The 20,140-nt window shown below is 40.9% G+C and overlaps 1 protein-coding gene across 4 annotated transcripts in view; it reads right to left on the reverse strand.

Annotated features, from left to right (window-relative positions):
* RAPGEF5 (Rap guanine nucleotide exchange factor 5) overlaps nucleotides 1–20,140 on the reverse strand; it is a 161,370-nt gene that overhangs the window by 90,759 nt on the left and 50,471 nt on the right. For all 4 annotated transcript variants that reach the window (XM_040547900.1, XM_040547901.1, XM_040547902.1 and 1 more), the window contains exon 8: nucleotides 4,757–4,833. In XM_040547900.1, coding sequence (XP_040403834.1) covers nucleotides 4,757–4,833 — 77 coding nt within the window. The remainder of the gene's footprint in view (nucleotides 1–4,756; nucleotides 4,834–20,140) is intronic.

The raw sequence follows: 20,140 nt of genomic DNA on the forward strand, positions 1-20,140 counted from the left end.
TTGCTCACTGCAAAGTCAGTGGCTAACATTACTATCCATGATTTGGTCGTGGATATAGCCTCTGCATTAAGACCTGGATCAATGATACTGCACGGTTTTTATTAGCCCAGATGTTTCCTGATAGCACTGCATATGCCTTGGCATGTGGTACAGCTATGCTATTGCTATGTGACTTCAGAGGCAATCTGCAAATAAATCTTTATCCTCCACGCTTGTCTTTCTACTACTCATCCTGAGTTTTACTGAATCAGTGTTTGCTCAAAAATTCATAAAACGTCTTGCCAGTCAGGACCAAAACCCAAGGATGTACTGACCACCATCCCATAGTGCCACGCAGTCCCTGGTCCTCCAGCCATGAGAAACTCCTGTCTATGACAGCTGTAAGTGTGTGATTGCCCATCCAAGCTATTGATCCTACAGTCCACTGTTTTTTCCGGGGAAGAGGGAAACGTGGATTAAAAGTTCTTCAGCTGGGGAGGGTAATGAACTCACTTTCTGAGTAACTGCCTTAATGCTGATGGAAAAAATAAATAAATAAATAGGTTCTCCTACTGAATCCAGAGAGTAATCCTTACTAAATTATTTGAAAGAAAAAATTTACATGCCTACATTCCTCCAGTCCGGATGAATCTCCTCATAAGGCTGCATCAGTGACTTGTGTTCTGGAGAAGGAAAGAATTTGGGATACAGCCTGTATTTCACATGTTCTATGCTTCATTCCCAACCTCCTGAGGCATGCAACCTTTTCACATAAGGAACCTAAGCACTGGTGCAAAGGTCTGAAATACACCAAAAAAATAAGGAATTGCAGTGCCAGACTTGAAGATCCTTATATTTTCTATGAGATTAACTCCTGATCTCCCAAATCAAAGATATGGATTTATTAGCCAGCTTTGACACACTTATCACCTGCAGATCAGGAGTGAGATGGATTTTATCAAATGTAGAAGAATACAATGAACTAGTTGCCCAGACTCTCTTTAATCAATATAGAAGAGGTACCTATGAAGGGCAATAGTGTTATTTATTTAACTTTACAGTATGTTTAAAAATAGACAAATGATTTGTTTCCTAAAACTCACATTTTTCTCCAGTAATATACACAGGGAGCCTAGGCCGTTATCACAGATTTGGCTGATGTGGGGACATAGCTAGAGCCAAGCCTGCTTATTTCATGGCTTATGGATGCTTCTAGCAGAGTGTAACATTTGTGTGCTGTAATCCCCGCAGGCTTGTAGGCTAAGGACAACTCAAAGTGTTATGGCTTTGGGACTATAAAGATTTGCAGCCTCTCTGGATCTGGGCTATAACTACTGCAGGGGCACTTTTCACACCTTTACGTTGCACCCAGAGAAGTCAGACCATGATCTACAAGAGGCATGGATGGTTACAGGTTCCCATTCTTCAAATGTCAGATATCCAACAGGAATGCCCCGCTCAGTCTGCTGAAGTATTGATCTCCAGCCTGCGAAGCAAAGCCTAAAGGCTAAAACTCTTATTTTAAGCTGAGGAGGAGGGATTTCACTTTGGAGGGAGCAACTGGCTTCCGGATGTTCAACTGGAAGAAACATCCTGGAGAAAGGCTACTTTTTGAGCACGTGGTCCTCACCCCCCTTCACTGTGTGTTCAGGCAGAACATACTATTGCTTTTTATACACAGATGAGCATCCCACAGAAGAAGTAACACTAGACACAAGCCCATTATCCCTGCCACAAATATTGCCTGTATTCAAACTGAGAATTTCTTTAAAGAATCCTGTTATCCTCCTGCTTCAAATAACCACCAAGTAGAGACATTGCTTTTTAGCATGTGCCTACTCCCCCAGCTATTTTTTATTTTAAAGAATTGTAAAGAATGGGAAAAATACATTTATTATATTGGGCTGCTGGAGGATAAAAAGTCAACTACAATTTTCTGAGAAAGCTAGGGTAATATCAAGTTAAGTATACATATTTGGCTCTGGGAGTAAATAACACTTAAAACACAAAAGTCTAAATAAGCTTTTTCATAATTAAGAACGAAAATACAAATCCCTCTTAATTCCATTTTCCTCAATTATACTGACTTTCCACTATAAATCTTTCTGCTTAATAATATAAGAAACCATCCAGCTCAACTAATTAATTGATGACAGCTTCTAAAAGCTGGTTGGGAAGATACCGTTAGTCTCATATTACTGGTCATTTTCACTTGTCCATATAAATTTAATTTTCAAGCAATACCTCTAAAGCTGTTAGGCAAAAGGGTAAAGACCAGAAATCCTACTTGTAAAATGCAATTGCAATCTGTATTTTGTGCAGGCACACAACCCCCAAAATCCTGCATGCTCAAATGTTTGTGCTTAGTCCTCTGATTCATGTGTATCAGCAGAGATGCAAGTACTAACCTATGTGAAGGTGAAAATTATGAAGTTGCATATTTTAACTGGCTTTAACTTCCTGAATGATAGAAGAATGTAGAAGCTTTATAGTGAGGCATTACTACCATTCACAACACAAAACTACTATAATTAAAGGTGTTTATGGAATATTTGAAATGGAATAATGTAAAGAAGATGAATTAGTCGCTACTGAGGTTGAGAAAGGAAAGATGCTGACAATACACTTCCTTTTTCAGCATATCCCTTGGAAAATACTTCCTCTGCAAAAACCATAAATGAATATGTTGGTAGCGATATGGAGGTGAATTAAGACATCCCCATGATGACAGGATGGCACACTGTTTATAGCATGCTCACTTTCAAAAATCCCTGTACTGAATTTTCTCCACATTTCAAACAGTTTTGTAACCTAACTCCAAGGCACGACAATTCTATGCTTAACAGAGTAGAGTTTAGAGCAGGCACCACACCCTGAAACTTTGCTAACAGAAGAGATTTTTTTTCCCCACTGTACCTCTGTCTTTGCCTGCATCTTTTGAAAACAATGCAATTATTAGAGGCTTCACCTTTGATCAACCTGAAAACTAAAAACCATACACCACTGTCTAGACAGATCATTTGTTTCGCTCCAAGTCACTTGCATGGTCTCGCTAAAGAGAAAAAAATCATCCACACCCTTAACACAAACTGTATTCAGTGTTTGCAGAATGTCATTTTTATCGGACTGACGAAAAAATTAGAGTTACAGTTGCTTTGACAATGCCACTGCTCTCCTCCCAGTTGAGCTCTTCAACACTTTTGTTAACTGCTCAATTAATAATTAATTTTAAATGTGTTTCAAATTCTTGCAAATTTTAGAAGCTGATTTACAACCAAATAAGAGCTGAGCAAAGTAATACCAACAATTATTTCTTATGGTTTTTCGGTCATCTGCCTGTGCAAACTTACTAGCTGTCTCCTCATGAGCTTTGAATGCACATTGTAGTCTTTCCTTTAATATCTCTTATATAAATGCAAACAAGTGTTTCCCTAAAATAATCATTACAAAAATCAAGTAAAACAGAGCATTTATGAAACACGTAAAAGAAAATGGTAAGCCAGATGTTTTTGCAGTAATATCAGTGCACACACAAGCTTAAGAGGACTGACCCTCTTTGTCACACTGATGTCATTTAGGAACCAAAGTCAGGTAACAAAATTTTCATGCCTTAGGGCTCCTACACTTTTCTTTTCAAAACAGATTAGTGACTTGCTGCAATTAAGAACAGAAAAGCAAAGGTCATTTCCGAACACGTTGCTCAAGTATTACTGTGAAGACTATGCTAAAAGTCCCAGTTCCAGGCTGATACAAGAGGTATGTCCACATAGTCCCCAGCTCTTGTGCCTGCATCCTCAAGGTGTCTGCCACGATCCAGGTCTGCTACAGAAGGTGTCTGCAGTCTCTTCTGCACTCACAGTGCTCAAGAGAGACTGTACCTCTAGAAAGATACAGGTATCGCTGACATGGGTGCAGGGCTTGTACCTATTAGAATGGTGTTACTCAGACATCAGTGCAAATCCTGCCTCTCACATGTATCCTCATAGCTGGCAAAATGTAAAGAGAGAAATCAGAGGCAGGAACAACAAGCTGTATGTGTCAGGAGAAGAAAAGGTGACAACTGGTGGGAAATATAAGATTTTCAAGAGGCACAGAAGAAAAAAAAAAAAGTCAGAAATGGAAGAAATCAATTTTAAATTAGAAACAATAATCAGTACCAGTACAATGATTAATACAGTTACACTTGCACAGTTTGAATGCATGAACTGAATGACTGAATGAAGTGAAGATTAATCAAAAAAGATTCACAGAATCAAAAGGGGTAAGAAATCCCACAGTAAAATACTCAAGAATGTAGTTAAATTTCTTCTGAGCAATGTCTAGAAGCATGCTTTGGTTGTAAATGAGGGCAGTTAGGGAAGGAAAGAAAAAAGGTTGTTGCTTATACTCAAGTGACTCTTAAGTATCCTCATTTTATTGCATGTCTACTTACAGTGATTAAATTTCAATCAAAATGTCATATGCCCTTGCCTCTTAAACACATCTCATTTTATTTTCACATCTGGTATATGCTATGCGTATTATCTAGAAAGAGCAGAGAGAGTTTAAAAATGCTGTCCGATTTCAACATCATGGGATTAATTCCCAGGGTGATCATCAATCTTATTCTAAATAGTCACATATGACATGATCCAGCAGACTTTCTGCTTCCTATGGGCTCCCCACTCAGAACATTGAGGGAAATCCATTTCCCAGTGCTAAAGAGCTATCAGAAACAGATCCTTCAACTTGTAGATCTGAAAAAGTCTCTGAGATGCTGTTAAACTTATACATTTACCTGAGCATCAGAGGTATCCTTGAGGTCTTCTAGCCCTCTTTTTCCTTGACTGTTGTTTTCTTCATTTTGATGAATTGCTAAAATAAGAAAGAAAGAACATATTAGAAGTGGGTATGTTCTAATCACAAGAAGCCCAAAGCAGCACGGCCCAGGCTAGATCAACACAATGACCATTCAACAAACATGGTTCCAAATTTAGCTTTCTAATTAAGTCATTGAGTGGTTTTAGACAGACGCCTATACAACTTATTTTACCAAAGCACTAAAATGTTGTATTGAATAGGTATATTCCTGCTGCTACATTATTCCTGATAAAAAAGTGCAATTTAAGGAAACTCCCATCTTTTCTGTATCTTACAACAAGACTTGATGACTCATGAAGAATGAAAAACAGACATCCCTTTATTTTCATTTTATTGCAGAAGGTTAATTCAGACTAAACAAAATAACCGGATTTATCCCTCATCTCAACCTTGGAAAATTCTACGTAAGCAGTGATCTCAATCTCAAATACCACCACTATCCATGAAAATCATCTCCAAAAACAAATGGTAACAGAAGACTGGCTATTGAAGATTATTTGCTGCTAGCACAATAAGAGAAATCTGTAGCTTAGCTCAATTAACACCACTTAACACCAGCGAGTTTTGCCAGACTTTGAAGAAAAAAGTTTTAGATCAGACATGTAAACTGTGGAAGGGCCTGAATCAGAGATATCAGCTTATCTATAGCTGAAGAAACATGGACCACTTTTGGAGGGACACATCGGACTTTCATATTGTAAACAGATGTATCTATAGGTTGTAAACCTACCTACAGAGCCCAAGTAGAAGCCCTTCCAGTCAACACTCCCACCTGCAATATTTTGGTGGGGGGACAGCAAGCCTCAGCCATTCTGAAATGTGACACACGACAGGGAAGTCAGGTAAAACTCGATGAAACATGTGAGAAGTGACTTTTCTTACAACCGCCACTCTCAAATACCATTGTCCTTTTTCTACACACTAAATGACTTGTCCATAATAGCTGTAACAACAAAAGCATCCCTGAAGTGGCAGAGCTTGCGGATCCATTTCCTGAGCACTGCGAGGGTTTGAGGGATGGGCAGGAGGACTTCACTTGTGTGCTGCCTCCTGTTCACCTCCTCCCTCCTTCACCCCCAGCTATCTGTGCTGGTCATCAACCTGCTGTCACCCCTTGTGGCACTGCATCTGAGGACAAGCATCACTGGTCCTGTTTTGCCTTAAAATTGCGTCTGCAAATTGAGCATCCAGGATGTGGCTGATGAACACAGTCACTGTGCAGGCAGCAGCAGAAGGGCTGACAGGTAGCAATCCCAGCTTCATCAGCCACCCTCACTGAAGCTGTCCTGAGCTCTCACCCTGAACCTTTAGACACAGCCAGGTTACCATGGCTGAGCTGATGCAGGTAACTGGAGCCATGAGATCTGGCTTGTTCAGTCTGCTGCAGACAGGAGGTAAAATCAGTCTAAACCTCAAGCAGTATCCAGCAGCTTAAACGAAAAGTACCTTTAGACTCTTCTTGAACTCTAAGGATATGGATTTATTTTCTTTTTGCTGCAAGGTATCTGTTGATTTTGCTATGCCATAGAGGTTGCATTTCTTCTTTCTCCCTGCATGGTTATACCATTATAAAATAATTTTAAAAAGTAATACAGATGCAATTATAAAAAGAGAAAAAAAGTCATTTTGTCAACACCGTATATTCTATTCAAGGATGTTTTTTTAATCCACTATCAAAAGAAAACAGAAGTCTGATACAAATTTGGACTAGTGGCTTTGGTGACACCATTTCACCAGCCAACCTCTAAAATTCAGGGTGAATGCTGAAAACACTGGGTTAATCTCTAGTTGTAACACAAAGCACTTATAATTGGGGTTAAATCACAGTAGTCTTTAAAGCCAGATGAAACCAAAACATGATTGTGACACTGCTAGAAAAGTAACAACCCAGTGAAGCCATAACTGGGGTTCCAGCCTCAAAATCCTTGTTTGGCCCCTGTTTTCCTATCCCATGGTTTCTCAAGTCAACCTACTCCGTGCAGCCATGCCAATGCCAGGGGCTCTGTGCAGCCCCTTCCCTTGTAGCCCCAGCCTTCCTCCTCCCAGAGCTGCAGGGCATGAAGCATTCAGGGTATGGATGTGCTGAACGTGACTCAGAACAACAGGCGTGAGGCAGGAATGTTGCAATGCCAGAAGGCAGTAATGAATGCTAAAAATACATTTGTTTGAGCAACTGTGAATTGCTCAAATCTGTGGCTGTGTCAGAAGAAACACATTTCCCCAACTCTCCTTTCACTTTCCTGATTTCTCCTAAAATCACTTTGCTCTAGCCACTGATGGCCAAAGCATCCCCTCAGACGCTGGCTGCTAGTCATGGCATTTTAAGGGACCAGGTGATCTCCATGGGTCTAGGCAGCTTCTCCGACAAGCCTGAGCAGGTGGGGATGCTGCAACCAGCTGTGATAGGGAAAAGGTTGGTGGCTGATAAAGAGCTGCTTGTCGCTCTGCTGCGGGTGTCCCCGCCCTTGCCCAGTGCCAGGGCCAGTGCCCAGACTCACTTCAACCAAAATGAACCAGCCGACCTTAGAGAAAGAGCACACAGCTGCTACCTTGGCTGGTGAATAGAGAGGGGACAGTACTGGTGACAACAGCAAGCACCAATGGCTGTGGGGAATCACATCTTTCAGCTACCCAAAGAAGAGGAGGGTGCATGTCCACAGCCTCCACAGTTACAGATAGCCTCAGGAGCTGAACAATTTTAGCATGAGAAATTTTACAGCTGATGAGAAAATGGCCTCAGTTTAGACATACCCTAAATGAACCCATGATTTAAAAAAAAAAATAAAATAAAAAAAGTTTTTGTTTTGTTTTGTTTTTTAACCAGCAATTTCACAGCTCAGCTCTAAAAAAGCTGAAAAAGTTCATAATCCAAACCCAGCTCTCCTTGGCTTCAGTGTTGTTTAGACTGCGTAAGGAATGTAGAAAAGAACCAGTAAATATTTTCATAAAGGAAAAAAAAATAATCCTAGACCTCACAGTGATGTGCTCCTAGCCCTCTTGGGCAGGAGGGAGCAGAGTCAGCCTCTTTTTCATGAAATTTCCATCACAGACCTCATTGTTGTGTCCTCCCTGTCTCTTACCCAAACACATAAGAACCAACCACAGTTTGAATCCTTTAGCTACATCCAGGGAGTAATACTGAAGGAATCACACCATCTAATACCTTGTTTTCCACCACAAGAATACAGTCCCTTGAGAACTGAGGTGGCCACATTAGCAAATAACAAGCCTTAATTATATTCTCATGGTTTCTGTGTGGAAAGGTTATTACATGTTTTATCTCTAAAAAAAAAAAAAAAAATCTCTTAAAATATTCCTATAGGAATATCATATTCCTATTCCATAGGTCATCACACACACACGATACAAACTGCTGCATCTCTGTACACAGCCTGCATCCTAACCCAGTGTCAACTCACAGCTATCCCATGACATGAGACGTACACAAATTTATGTGTACAAGAATTCCCACACAGGAAATCAACCTGTAGCTGCGGCCTCAGCATTGCCCTAACGGGCTCTTGTGCATGCAGTAAGTGTTCAGCCATGAAGTATAAGAATTTAAGGATAACTTCCCACTTAATCTCAGTTGGTCTTAAATTTTTGACTAAAAAGACTTGGCGTTGCAAATTCTACTGTAGGAAAAGCGACAGGAAGGTTAGGGTGGGATGGGAAATTATTTCCCAGGCAAGTGTTGATTCTGGGACAGCTCCCTAAAACTGTAATGCGTACATGCAAAAAAGCTGTGAATTTTGGAGCTGGGCCATCCACTGCCTTCGCTGCCAGCATAAACCCTGCTTCTCTCCTTATGATACGAATGCTCCAGCACATCTGACAAAGCAGCAACACCAGGGAAAGGCAGAGGTGGTCTACCCTGATCTGTATACAAACGTATAGTGACCAGCCCCCTTTTCTACCTGCAGCATTTCTCCTCCTTTTGTCTACGGGAAAGGTCACCATGAATGAAAGAAAAAGATGTTAAATGAGCACTAGCTTGTTAATGTGCAGCTCAAATGTGTCTTTTTGCAATTTAGCCTAGGGAATACAGGATGTTGACTTTTCTATGGTCACTTCAGGATCACAAGGGGCATCATCTGATCTGAGTTCCTTGAGTCCCTGTGGACCACAGCTGAGGTCTAGCTAGAGGACTCTTCTATAAAACTAACATTGGAATACAGAGTTCTTGTAGGAGAGAGCTTTATCCTTTAGCAATCTGATTTCAGCTCATTAAATCAGCAGAAAAAAATAACAAAGAAATAAGAAGGAAAAGTAAATCATGTACTAGCTATGTCAGCAAAGTCAGCCATCACAAGGGGATTAGAAGGGAAAGGGAACACAACCATCGCTGACACGGGAACCGAGCACATCCTTTGTGTCAACATTTCTGACCCACAGTGCTCCCCTGCTTTTATGGCCATGCTACAGAGTTTAAAGCAGGTTTAAGATTCATCTCCCTCAGCAGCATGGAGAATCGCAGGCATGCCAAAGGGCTCCCTGCTAACCTACCTGGCGTGCAGCGGGGTCCCAAAAGCCACCCCCAACGCCTTCTTGTGCCTACAGAAGCATCACTGCCAGGGGATTCAGCGTTGCACAGTGTGCTGCCCCCCAAGATGCTGCTCTGTACACCCCAGACTTGAAGGTAAATTGTGTTTGATGCACAAGATCTTCAGAAGTAACATCATACAACGCGTACTTGTGCTACGCAAAACAGCAGAATCTTTTGCCTGAGTGAAAGTAGACAGGACAGTTAAAAAAATAATAAAAAATCCATCCATAAAAAAAACTCCTGGAACCCACTGCGTTACAATCTTCCCAGAGGCTTTGCTCTATTGTGCAGCCGCACGGCTTTCTTCCTCTGCCACAAATGAAGTTTCTTCTTTCTACCCCTTCTGGCAGCGCAGATAACCTTCCCCAGACAAACCCCTGCGCTATCGGCGCTGCAGCCAGCCCCACCAGAACAATACCACCAGGAGAGGTGTGAACTTCCTCCCTTTGGCTTAATAGGGTGTGAACTCCGAGAGCTAATTATTTAAACGCTGCAGAAGGGACGCCACCGCCATTAACCATTTTGCTGCTGGACAGCACGACATAGCAGGCAGGGACATCTGTTCTTCGTCCTACACTCAGCTCCACATCACTGCTGGCTGTCCCGCACCCTGTCACCCTTGCTGCTCCCTCTCTGAACAGCCATAAGCCTGCGTCCACAACCTTAAACTAGTCTGGGTTTGATGCCCTGGTTGAGAATGGAGCACCTTGGCAGCAGGCAGCGAAGGGGACATCATGCAAGCTGGCATTGCCACAGCTTCAGCCCCCAAAATCACTGTGACCAACAGCTTCAGCCCCCAAAATCAGTGTCTGCCCAACCACGGGACCAGGATCCTTTTTTCCTAGCTGATAAACAAAGGGCACCTACATACCCTCTGCAGATGGGTGGCAGGCAACACCTGGGCAGTTGGTAAAGAGCCTACTACTGAAGAGAAGAATTGTTTATTTGACAAGCCACCAGATTTTCACCATCTCATCCCTGCTGGATAGTTATAGGCTGTTTTTCCAGCCCTGTCAAGCCATCACTGCTGAAAAGACCTCAAGAATCTGCAAGAAAATTCCCCAGGGGAAAAGCCAATGCTCTGAATTGCCAGCAGCCTGCACCAGTTGATTTATCATCAGCTCTTGGGAAGTTCACAACTTCTAGCATTCTTCTTATATCCCAAAGTTTTTAGAGGCATGTTTCTTCTCTTTCTGTTTTTCTCTCTCTCTCTCTTTTTTTTTTTTTCCTCTTTTTCTCCAAAGGAAGTTTCTAGCATGAAGCTTCTCAGGAAAAAAAAAAAAAAAAAAAAAAAAAAAAAAGGCATTTTTTAAAATAACATGATTCTAAGCCCATTTCATGTTTTTTGAAAACTTTATTATTTTGAACAATGGAGCTTGTGATATCCTTTGTTGTTCTTCATGGAGGGTATAGAGTGGGTTCTACAGAGGTTGGTTACTATGGCAGCTCTGGGCTGTTTGACAGTGTCAAGTTTGCTGATGTTTATTAATTTATCAGAGTGGGGAAAAAATGAATAGCTCCAACTGATACAACTGGGGAAAATAAAAGACAAGTCCTCTAGCTTACACATGGCACTAGAGTGGTGGGAAGGAGATGAGCAGCAAGTAAGCATTTTACAAATCTCAGGTCTGGGGGACCGTTTTAAGCCAGACCAGATCTTCATACATACTGCTGTATTTTCCTAGTCTTATTGCCAAATAAAAGGGGGAAAAACAACAAGCACTGAACAACTCTGAAATCTCCAAAAGCTGCGTATAAAACACAGCGATAATCCCAGGAATAAAACACTCCAACTGAGAATTGGTTCCTTATTTACCATGAAACTGTAATCTTTTCCCAGAAATTACTGAAAAGAGAAAGCTCTTTAAGCTCATCCTTAACATGATTTCTTTTATTAGCAATACAAAAATTGCCTTTGAGCTTTCTCATTCCTTCCCACTATTTCTGCATATATATATATGCAAATCATTGTACAGATTTCCCTTTTTTGAGTACACTACATATCTCTGAAACAGTTGGCAGGCCCTTGGGGGGGTGTTGCCCAGACAGCTGTGCAATCAGCTGAGTAAATCAGCTAATTAAAGAAACAAAGAAAATGCAAAAATTATTAAAGAGTCTCCAGCTTACAACCTTGTTCATCACCTTTGTACCTAAAAAGGCACAGCAAGCATGGAATGGAATAAAGGCGCTTATAAATTTGGGAATGAACTATTGCAAAAGTGACAATGATGCCAGTTTCTCTCAAATACTAATCTGGGAGTCATGATATTTATGCTTTGTAGTTTAAATCAATTTCATATAAATTAATTCATTTTTTTTTTTAAATGACAGAAACATGAAATGTAATGTCAGCTTCATAACTGATTTCAGTATGTAAAAAATGGTCATTAACTTCTCCTTGACCTTAGGTATAGAACTAATATTGAATTTGCAGAGAGGCTCATTATGCTCATCTAGTTTCCACCCAGAAAAGTAAGTTCCCAAGGGTCTTAGTGCTACAAGCCATTTCTCAGATCTGAAATAGGAAACAGGACTCCTGAAAATTATGTAAAAAAACATTTCCTCTCATTGCAGAGTTTATCAAAAGGAACAGATAACAGCAAGGGTAGGAATCAAATCTAAACAGAGCAAAGCCAGACTGGTAAGAACAGAGGCTGACAGATGTAGATTTGATCTTTCTGAACCACACATCATTAAGTCACGGTCCCTTTTCACTGCATCTGAATGACCATGGGAGGACAAACCTCAGTTTAAATGAGACTTCCTCCCTCCTATGTTATATAGCCATTGTAAATTAAAGAATGAGTGCACCAAGTAGAGCAACCAGTATTTTCCAAGTCAAGCTATATGGCCATAAGCCTTTGCTGCTATTCTTTTCACATTCTAGTACAATGTCTTTATTAGAAATTTCTGTTTATTTTATTTATCAGAACTGAACCCTTTCATCTGACTTTGAAGGTCCATATGTCATCCAAGATTGTGCTGTGTTAGAAGACTGTGATTTGTAAAACAATTGGCTAAACAAGATGGGCATTTCCTGCTAGACAACGAGCCACCATTGATTCACCTGGCCGGGGAGGTTTGGTTTCCATTTCCTGGCATGTTGTAACACATACAGAGGAAAAGCCACATTTCACACATGCTTTGTGAACATATGACCTCATTTTTTTACCAAGGAGAAAAGAAGAAGAAAATGAGTTGCAAACAATGTAGGATTACGTAAGCGATGTTCTTTGTAGAAATAGCAGCTCAAGGAAAACCATTCAACAGCCGAATGCACAAAGATTTTACCCAGTGTTTTTAGACATTTATTCTCATCAACATATTTAAAATTAATTTTAAAAAAATCAAGCATCAACAAGTGCATCTCTAACAATGTTGCCTGAAATGAGATGCTGGAAGGGTGGAGGAGAGTCCATCACATGATAAACAGGCATGGAGAGAAAGGGAGCTGGGAACTGTTCAAACAAGGAGATACGAGCACACACAGAGGGAGAGTGACAGAGCAGGCTGGCGTGAAGTGAAACTTCACTCTCTATTCCATGGAAATAACCTACGGGCATGGCCAGGAAATGAACAGGAAACAAAGAGGACTCTGAACAAATACATTCTGTGAACTCTGTAAATGCCTCTCCCAATGGACTGAAAAAAAAAAAAAAAAAAAAACCAACATTCACCTGGGAATTGTTTTTTGCACGATTATTTTCATTTTGACCTTACTGTGCAATCTCTTACCGTGCATTTGCAAAACATCAATCATCTATGCAGCTTTTTTGCATTGCTCATTTTCACGCATGCACCTTATAAATCATGCAGAAATAATGATGTCCCAAATTCTGAAACTACAAAAGCCAGAAATCACTGGGTGGTACAAACCAGGTGGTCACTGACCCACGGTCTATGCGTGTCCCACACTCTGCTCCTGGGTGCAGAGCACAAAGAGCACCACTTACCAGTGTTAGAGGGAGCCTGACTCCATCTTCTTGAAGCGCTGCCTGCCTACATGATTACTTCCCTTCAAGGCACAAAATCCTAAAAACACAATGTAACTTGAAAAATATCACTGACTATGTTTTCAGGTACAACTTTTAGGCTGAGTGGGAAAAGTAAAGGTAAAGTTACTGAGCCCAATCTAAAGGTCAACACTCGTGCACTTTGATTTTGAGCAGCTATTTCTCCAGGATAAATTACAGAACCATAGAATCATTCAGGTTGGAAAGACCTCTAAGAGCATCTAGTCCAACGTTTAACTAAAGTCCACCACTAAACCATGCTACTAAGTTCTACATGTACACGTTTCTTGAAGACCTCCAGGGATGGTGACTCAATGACTTCCCTGGGCAGCCCATTTCAATTCCACACAACCCTTTCAGTAAAGAAATTTCTCCTAATATCCAGCCTAACAACAGTTGCAGAAGAACTCCATCTTATTCTACATATTTTGCTAAGTTTGACCCTTGCTTTCAAGAAGTTGATGGTTAGTGGAATTGAAAGTTGTAAGGAAATAAAGTCTTACTAAAATCAGGTAAATGAACCCACTGGCAACAGACCTAAGGGGACACAAAAGCAGCATGATATTTTTGATATCAATGTTGTGTGCTAACCTTTCCCTACCTTTCAAACTCTCTCTCATTTTTTCCACAAGGGAAAATGCACACATCTGTGGCACATGACTGCCATTTTGTTCTGTGAATGGGAAAAAGTTCCTCCAGTCCCCGAGGTTTTTCAATGGCAGAAAAAAAGTGATAATAAACTGTGCCCATTTCACACCAGAGGTACTGTATATCTTACTTGTTTACAAGACCTGTGTCTTCAAAGGGTACTTAACTTGTTCCAGATTTAAACACAATACGGAACTTCTCCACTCTTTGGTGACCTTGGATGATGTATTTTAACATCATTTTCAAGTATGTGTACCACTCTAATTCAAATTCTTAAGGATTTCTGCATCTATATAACAACTCTTCTACAAGCAAATAATGACAACATAGAACATTCATACAGAATAAACAGACTTTTTTTTTCTAATTATTGTGGAGGAAAGTTACTAGGAAGTCTCACAGTGATATGTGCTACTTTATGAAAAGGGCTAAGTGGTCAAGACACAGCTTCCTGAGTTAAGTAAGCTGATAAAACAGCTCAATGCTGCCAAAAGGCGCTTTACAGGGCTCCTTCCCACATCCACCTCCCCACCCCGTTGATAAGAAGCTGCCACACTTGCTTTGCGCCAACTCCAGCACCTCTCAGCCCTGCAGAACAGCACTACACACATCTGACAAAGTGTGAGCTCTTCACACCCACATTCAGGGCAAGGTGAGCAGGAGCACCCCTTCTGGAAGCACCAAGCTGTCCAATTTGCTCTGCTGCAAAGCCACACATCAAATCAACATGGCTTGGCGGCACACAGGCTTCTCAGTGTAGTCAAGTCTAAAGCCATCTGTGCAGAACTGCCAAGAGGATCTAAAGATGCTGGGTACCTGGGAGGAAAAATCACACATAAAATCCAATACTGACAAATGGAGAATAATGCCTGTTGGAAAAATCAGATGTAACTGTATGAGGGCAACAAGCAGTGCTCAATCACAACTTTGAACAGTTTGATTTTGTAAAACATATTAGCTCAACACTTAGTAGGGATCAAAAAAAAATGAAAAAAATGAAGAGGATTAGTAATTAATTGAAATGTTGCAAAATACAATGCCATAATACCATTTTAACACCAGTATTAACTCCTGCCTGCATAAGCTGGGGTGCTTCCACATGTTAAATACTGCATGCTGCTCTTGTTGCCCCATCTCAAAATAATATAACAAAAGACAACGCAAAGATTATCAGTTTTAATGGAAGAGATTTACTATAAGGAATGACTAGTGCTTTAGGCTGGAAATGAGACAGCTCATCGGGGTTATGACAGAAGGGCACAAAATAGCAAACGGTATGACGATAGACTGGGAATGGATTATTCATCATTTTACATAACCAAAGAGTTGTATCAGAACACATTGAGGGTCATGGGGAATGTGCTCAAAACAATTAAGAAAAAATATGCTTTCACATGCTGCACACGTGAACTGTGGGACTCACCGCCACAAGATGTGAAAAAGGTCTGAAGTATAAGTGGGTTCAAAAAGCAATTTGACAAATTAGTGGAAAGAAGGTCCACCAAGGGCTGCCCATCACAACAGTGTGGGTACAGCAAGATACCTCTACCACAGCCTGGTGGATGCTGAATGAGCACATCAGAAGGACTGCTTGTACTTGTTCTGTTTCCCTGCCCTAAGCATCCTTGAGTCATCACTCGCAGCAGGATCAGAGCTGGATGGACTTTTAACCTGACCCAGCCTGGCTGCTTGCATGTTTTTCACCAGGCTGACATTGCCTGGAGTGCATTCGAGTACAGCCGTGCAAACAGCTCTGACAGCCATGCTCAAGAGGTGGCACTGCGGCTAGAGAAAGGAAGAGCTGTTCACAGCTTGCTCTCCATTCATGTCAGCAAAGCTCAAGCCCAGTGACTGGTTCGCATTGAATTGCCTGCCCCAATATAAAAATACTAACCACACCACATAGACAACCAAGTTCTGACAGAAGCAATACAAAAATAAAGGGGAAGGGTGGATACGCATAGATGTAAATCTGAATTAAGGGGGAGGCAATCCACGAGATCTCAACAGAGTTAATATATTACAAAGTCATATTATTATAAACAAAAGTAAAAAAAATAAAAATATCAATATTGCTTGTCAATTTAAGAATGGTATGACCAAAAAGTATCTAACTACGTTACGCAAAACTGAATCACGTTCTTAAGAGGAAGCAAAAATGCACGCAAGAGCAAGGGCTTTTGTGGTTGCCCTGCAGGGAAGGGAGAAGCGACCCCCTGCCGGCTGCTTCCTTTAGATATAAAGGAATTTGCTGGGCAATGCCAGGAGTGCAGCTAGGCTCATGCACAGAGATGCAAGGCTTCCTGCTTGTTGACAGGATTAACTGGAGCTCAGAGCATCCACCTGACAGACTTTGATCAGCTCTGATGTACCTGTGTAGCTACACCACTGGCTAGAGTCTCCAGCCTTAGGCTGTCTGCTGCATTTTCTCCTTGTTTTAGCCACCGTCTGTAACACATAAGGAACATGTCATGAGCCATGACAAGCAATTGAGATAAATGCCAACCCTTGTAAACCTTCAGAACAGAGGCTACATGTGTTCCAGCACACTCGTGGAAGCGATCAGAAACCAGCAAGGTGTAAGTAAACAAAGCAATTCGAATGCCAAGTGCCTGCAACTGAAAACAAAGTTCTCTTCTGCTCCAGTTATTTGCTTCCCCAATACCTGTTACCAAATTGAGGTTGACAGCATTTAATCTATTTATTTCTGATGTTAACCAAGAACATTTTTAATGCATTTTTTATAAGCCACAGAGAAGTGCACAAGCTCATTTTCCCCTCTTAGGTCAGCCTTATCATGAGAGCTTTATTCTAGTGAAATATAAATGTGCTTTCTGGTCAACAGTGTTACTGAGTTCCATCAAGGCTTCAGGATTACAGACATGAATTTTACCCAACTTTTTAGTTCTATTTACAAAGGAAATACTGATGCTGATTTCCCTCTGCGTGAGGGCTCTCAAGTACCTATCCATCTGCTTTCACCTTGCTATTGGAGTGGTATATGTGCAGTGTTCATCTGAAATAAGAAAAAGGAAGTCTTTTTCACAGCTTACAAGTTTTTCATTCCTCAGGTTCTGCATTTTTCCTTCAGCCGCCTGTCAGTTTTATGTTTTTCTCTTCTTCTCCCACCCCACAATAAAGACTAAAGAACACCTCTGGAGGAAAAGCATTCTCCTCCACGCCCTACAGGCTTCATTTTCTGCTGGCTGACATTCTCCATCAAGCCAGATCCTGTGCTAGCATGAATTTGATACTCTGCCCTACCCCACATCAGGCTCGTGGCTCTGCCTTGTTTTTCAAAGCATTTTGTCAGTAGATACAGACAGCATCTAAATCTCTGAGCTGAAGCAGCCATTCTGACCCAAGAACTTAAATAGCTGTAATTACTGCTTCTCATACACCAAATCTCTTCTAGCACTGTGTAGCAGCCCAAACTTCATTTCAATAAAAACAAACTGCTTGTTTCACCCTGATAACCAAAGGCAATGTTTCCAAGCACAGCAGACGTTAGTGGTTGGACCCTATTCACCTCTTGCAGAGGAAGCTGAGGTGCTTGTATAGCACTTTTTGTGCCATGCAACCCGGTGATTACTACAATAGTCCTTGACGTGCAATATTAAAACTTGTATCAGCCAGTTTTTCTAATGCAATTAAATCACTGAAAAGTGCCTCTCTAAGGGCAGAGGTATATTCAGAAATTAAAGTAATTTAGAAACAAATTACACAGTCTTTATATTAAGAAGGAAAATACTCATTTTTTTTTTTGCTCTTACTGGTAGTGCTAAGCAGCTGTCCAGGGAAAACATTTTGAAACACTGTAATTTAAAAAACACCAAGCCATCAAAATGCAGTACAGGAATTTCTGCACAACAGCTTTGGTTTTCTTGCTGCAGACCTCTAGGAAAGCTTTCGGATGCTGAAAAAAACAGCACTCAGGTTCCACCCAGCCAGGTAGGACGATGCCCACAGCCTGCCCTCATCAAACCCAGGGCATACAAGTCTGGCACCCACATCATTCACACCAGCCTGGAAGCAAACCAAGGCAGCTGGCCCAATAGCCATGTGCCGCTCTTTTAATGCCAAAATCAACTGTCTGATCTGTGTTGGTTTATTTCCTGGAATTATATGGAGTCTTGGACAAGGTTAGAAGAACAATATCTTAGAAAGATACTGTGGCTTTTAGCTCCAGAAGTACTTTCTGTGAAATATGCTTCACTTCACCAGGCACGGCATACTATAACCTGATTGCTCAAAATAACAGCTATGCTGTGAACTTAACCATCAGCAATAAAACAAATAAGCATAATCAACCACCCTAATTTACTTCACTCCTACTGTAGTAAAGGCATTAACTTAAATTAGTCCTTACAGTTATGCCTGCTCAAGCAGCCATATATTTTTTTTTACAGTCGTCCAAGATGAGGCATAAAGAAATGCAAATTTCAAAAACAAGCATGTGCTAGTTAAACTGACTAAAGAGGTATCTTTTGTTCAGATCTAAACCGATATTGCTGGTGTTTACATTAATGTGTTAGGAAAGTCTGGTCAGCACTTCCCAGCTCTACAGGGATCTTTGTTTATTTAAGGCTGTGATTCTTAACTAAAATATTTCTACCTGCTCACTGTGTTCTACCTACTCTCCTGCAGCTCATTCCCGATCCACCTGCCCCCATCCCATTTTGTACTGACAAAACTGCTTATGGAGCCATCCACCGAAAGGAAATGAGATGCTAATTCAGGTTAAAGACAACTCATTTGGGGAATAAGGTTTTGTTTGTTAACAGTAGCAGTAATAATGTTTGCCGACACAACTGAAGATGAGAAGTAGGGACAGAGATTTCTTGGAGCTGTATAATGGCTAACTGCAAGGTACGTGGAACCACTCTCTTAACACATTTTATGGCAAAACAAAAGGAATCTTCCAATCCTTCCTTAAAATAACCTGTTCTGCTCTGCACTAAACCAGAGCAGAAGTATTTCCGTGTTCAGCCATTAACATTCAGGTGGGACTGGGGTGACACAAGGTGAGGGTAAGCAGGTGAGGGGTGTTGATGTTGTGGACTACTTGCAGCCCCGGAAGCAAAGCTGTGACACTCACAGAAGCAGCTCAGGTCTGAATTCATGCTTCGATTTATGATTACCTTCTGTGGATTTACATTTACAAATGACAATGGATGTAACCTATGGGTACTTCTATTTCAAGACCAACAGGCATCACACTGTCTGGAATATTTTTGTAATACTTACATTTGCATAAGGAAATATTTTCACATATGCCAACCACATCTTCTGGTGTCTTTAGTTTAAGATATTTTGTGTGTAGAGAGTGTGTTGTGTATAATAACTTCTGTGCTGTACTTGCAAGCAGCAGATAGACAGGCATACAGATCGTATGACACCATATTGGTTACAAGTCAGAAAATAGCTCGAAGTCCAAGATCCACGATCTCAACTTCTAGCAAAATCACTGAAGTCACAAGAGATACTTCATAAAAATAGTCCCAGAGATCTCAACAGCTTTGGAAACATGCCGATAATTTAAGTCGACTCCACCTCTGCTTTACTCTAGTAATACATTCAACTCTCCCTTTGCCATAGGCATTTCGCCCTCTCTGCAGATTAACTATCCTACAGGTGTAGACACTGGAGAGTTAACTCTGTATTGACTCAAGTAGGTTTCTTTACTCTGGTGAAGTAGTGGTTTTTTTTGTTTGTTTGTTTGTTTTAAACTCTCAGGCACAGACAAGCAAGTGGCTGTGCTGATAAACCCTGACATAGCTGAGATGACCATGTATCTCAGTATTTCTTTACACTGTATCACCAACATGTGCTGTAGTGCTTATATTCTGAGAGATTTTCAGTAATCTATTTGCCTTTTCCCTTCTACTGCCTTGACAACAGAGAATTGCCTTTACAGCCCTCCATATGTACCAGATGAGTCTTCAGGAAAGCATGTTCTCAACACATAAAGTTGGCCTTTTGCTTTAGGATAAATAAACTCACCTGACTGGGCAGGTAAAATACTGCAAAGATGGCATGAGATACAGGGCCATAAAAGCAAACACAGGAAAATTATCTCTTTTTTTTTTTTTTT

This window comes from Cygnus olor, chromosome 2 (assembly GCF_009769625.2).
Source record: "Cygnus olor isolate bCygOlo1 chromosome 2, bCygOlo1.pri.v2, whole genome shotgun sequence".
NCBI lineage: Eukaryota > Metazoa > Chordata > Aves > Anseriformes > Anatidae > Cygnus > Cygnus olor.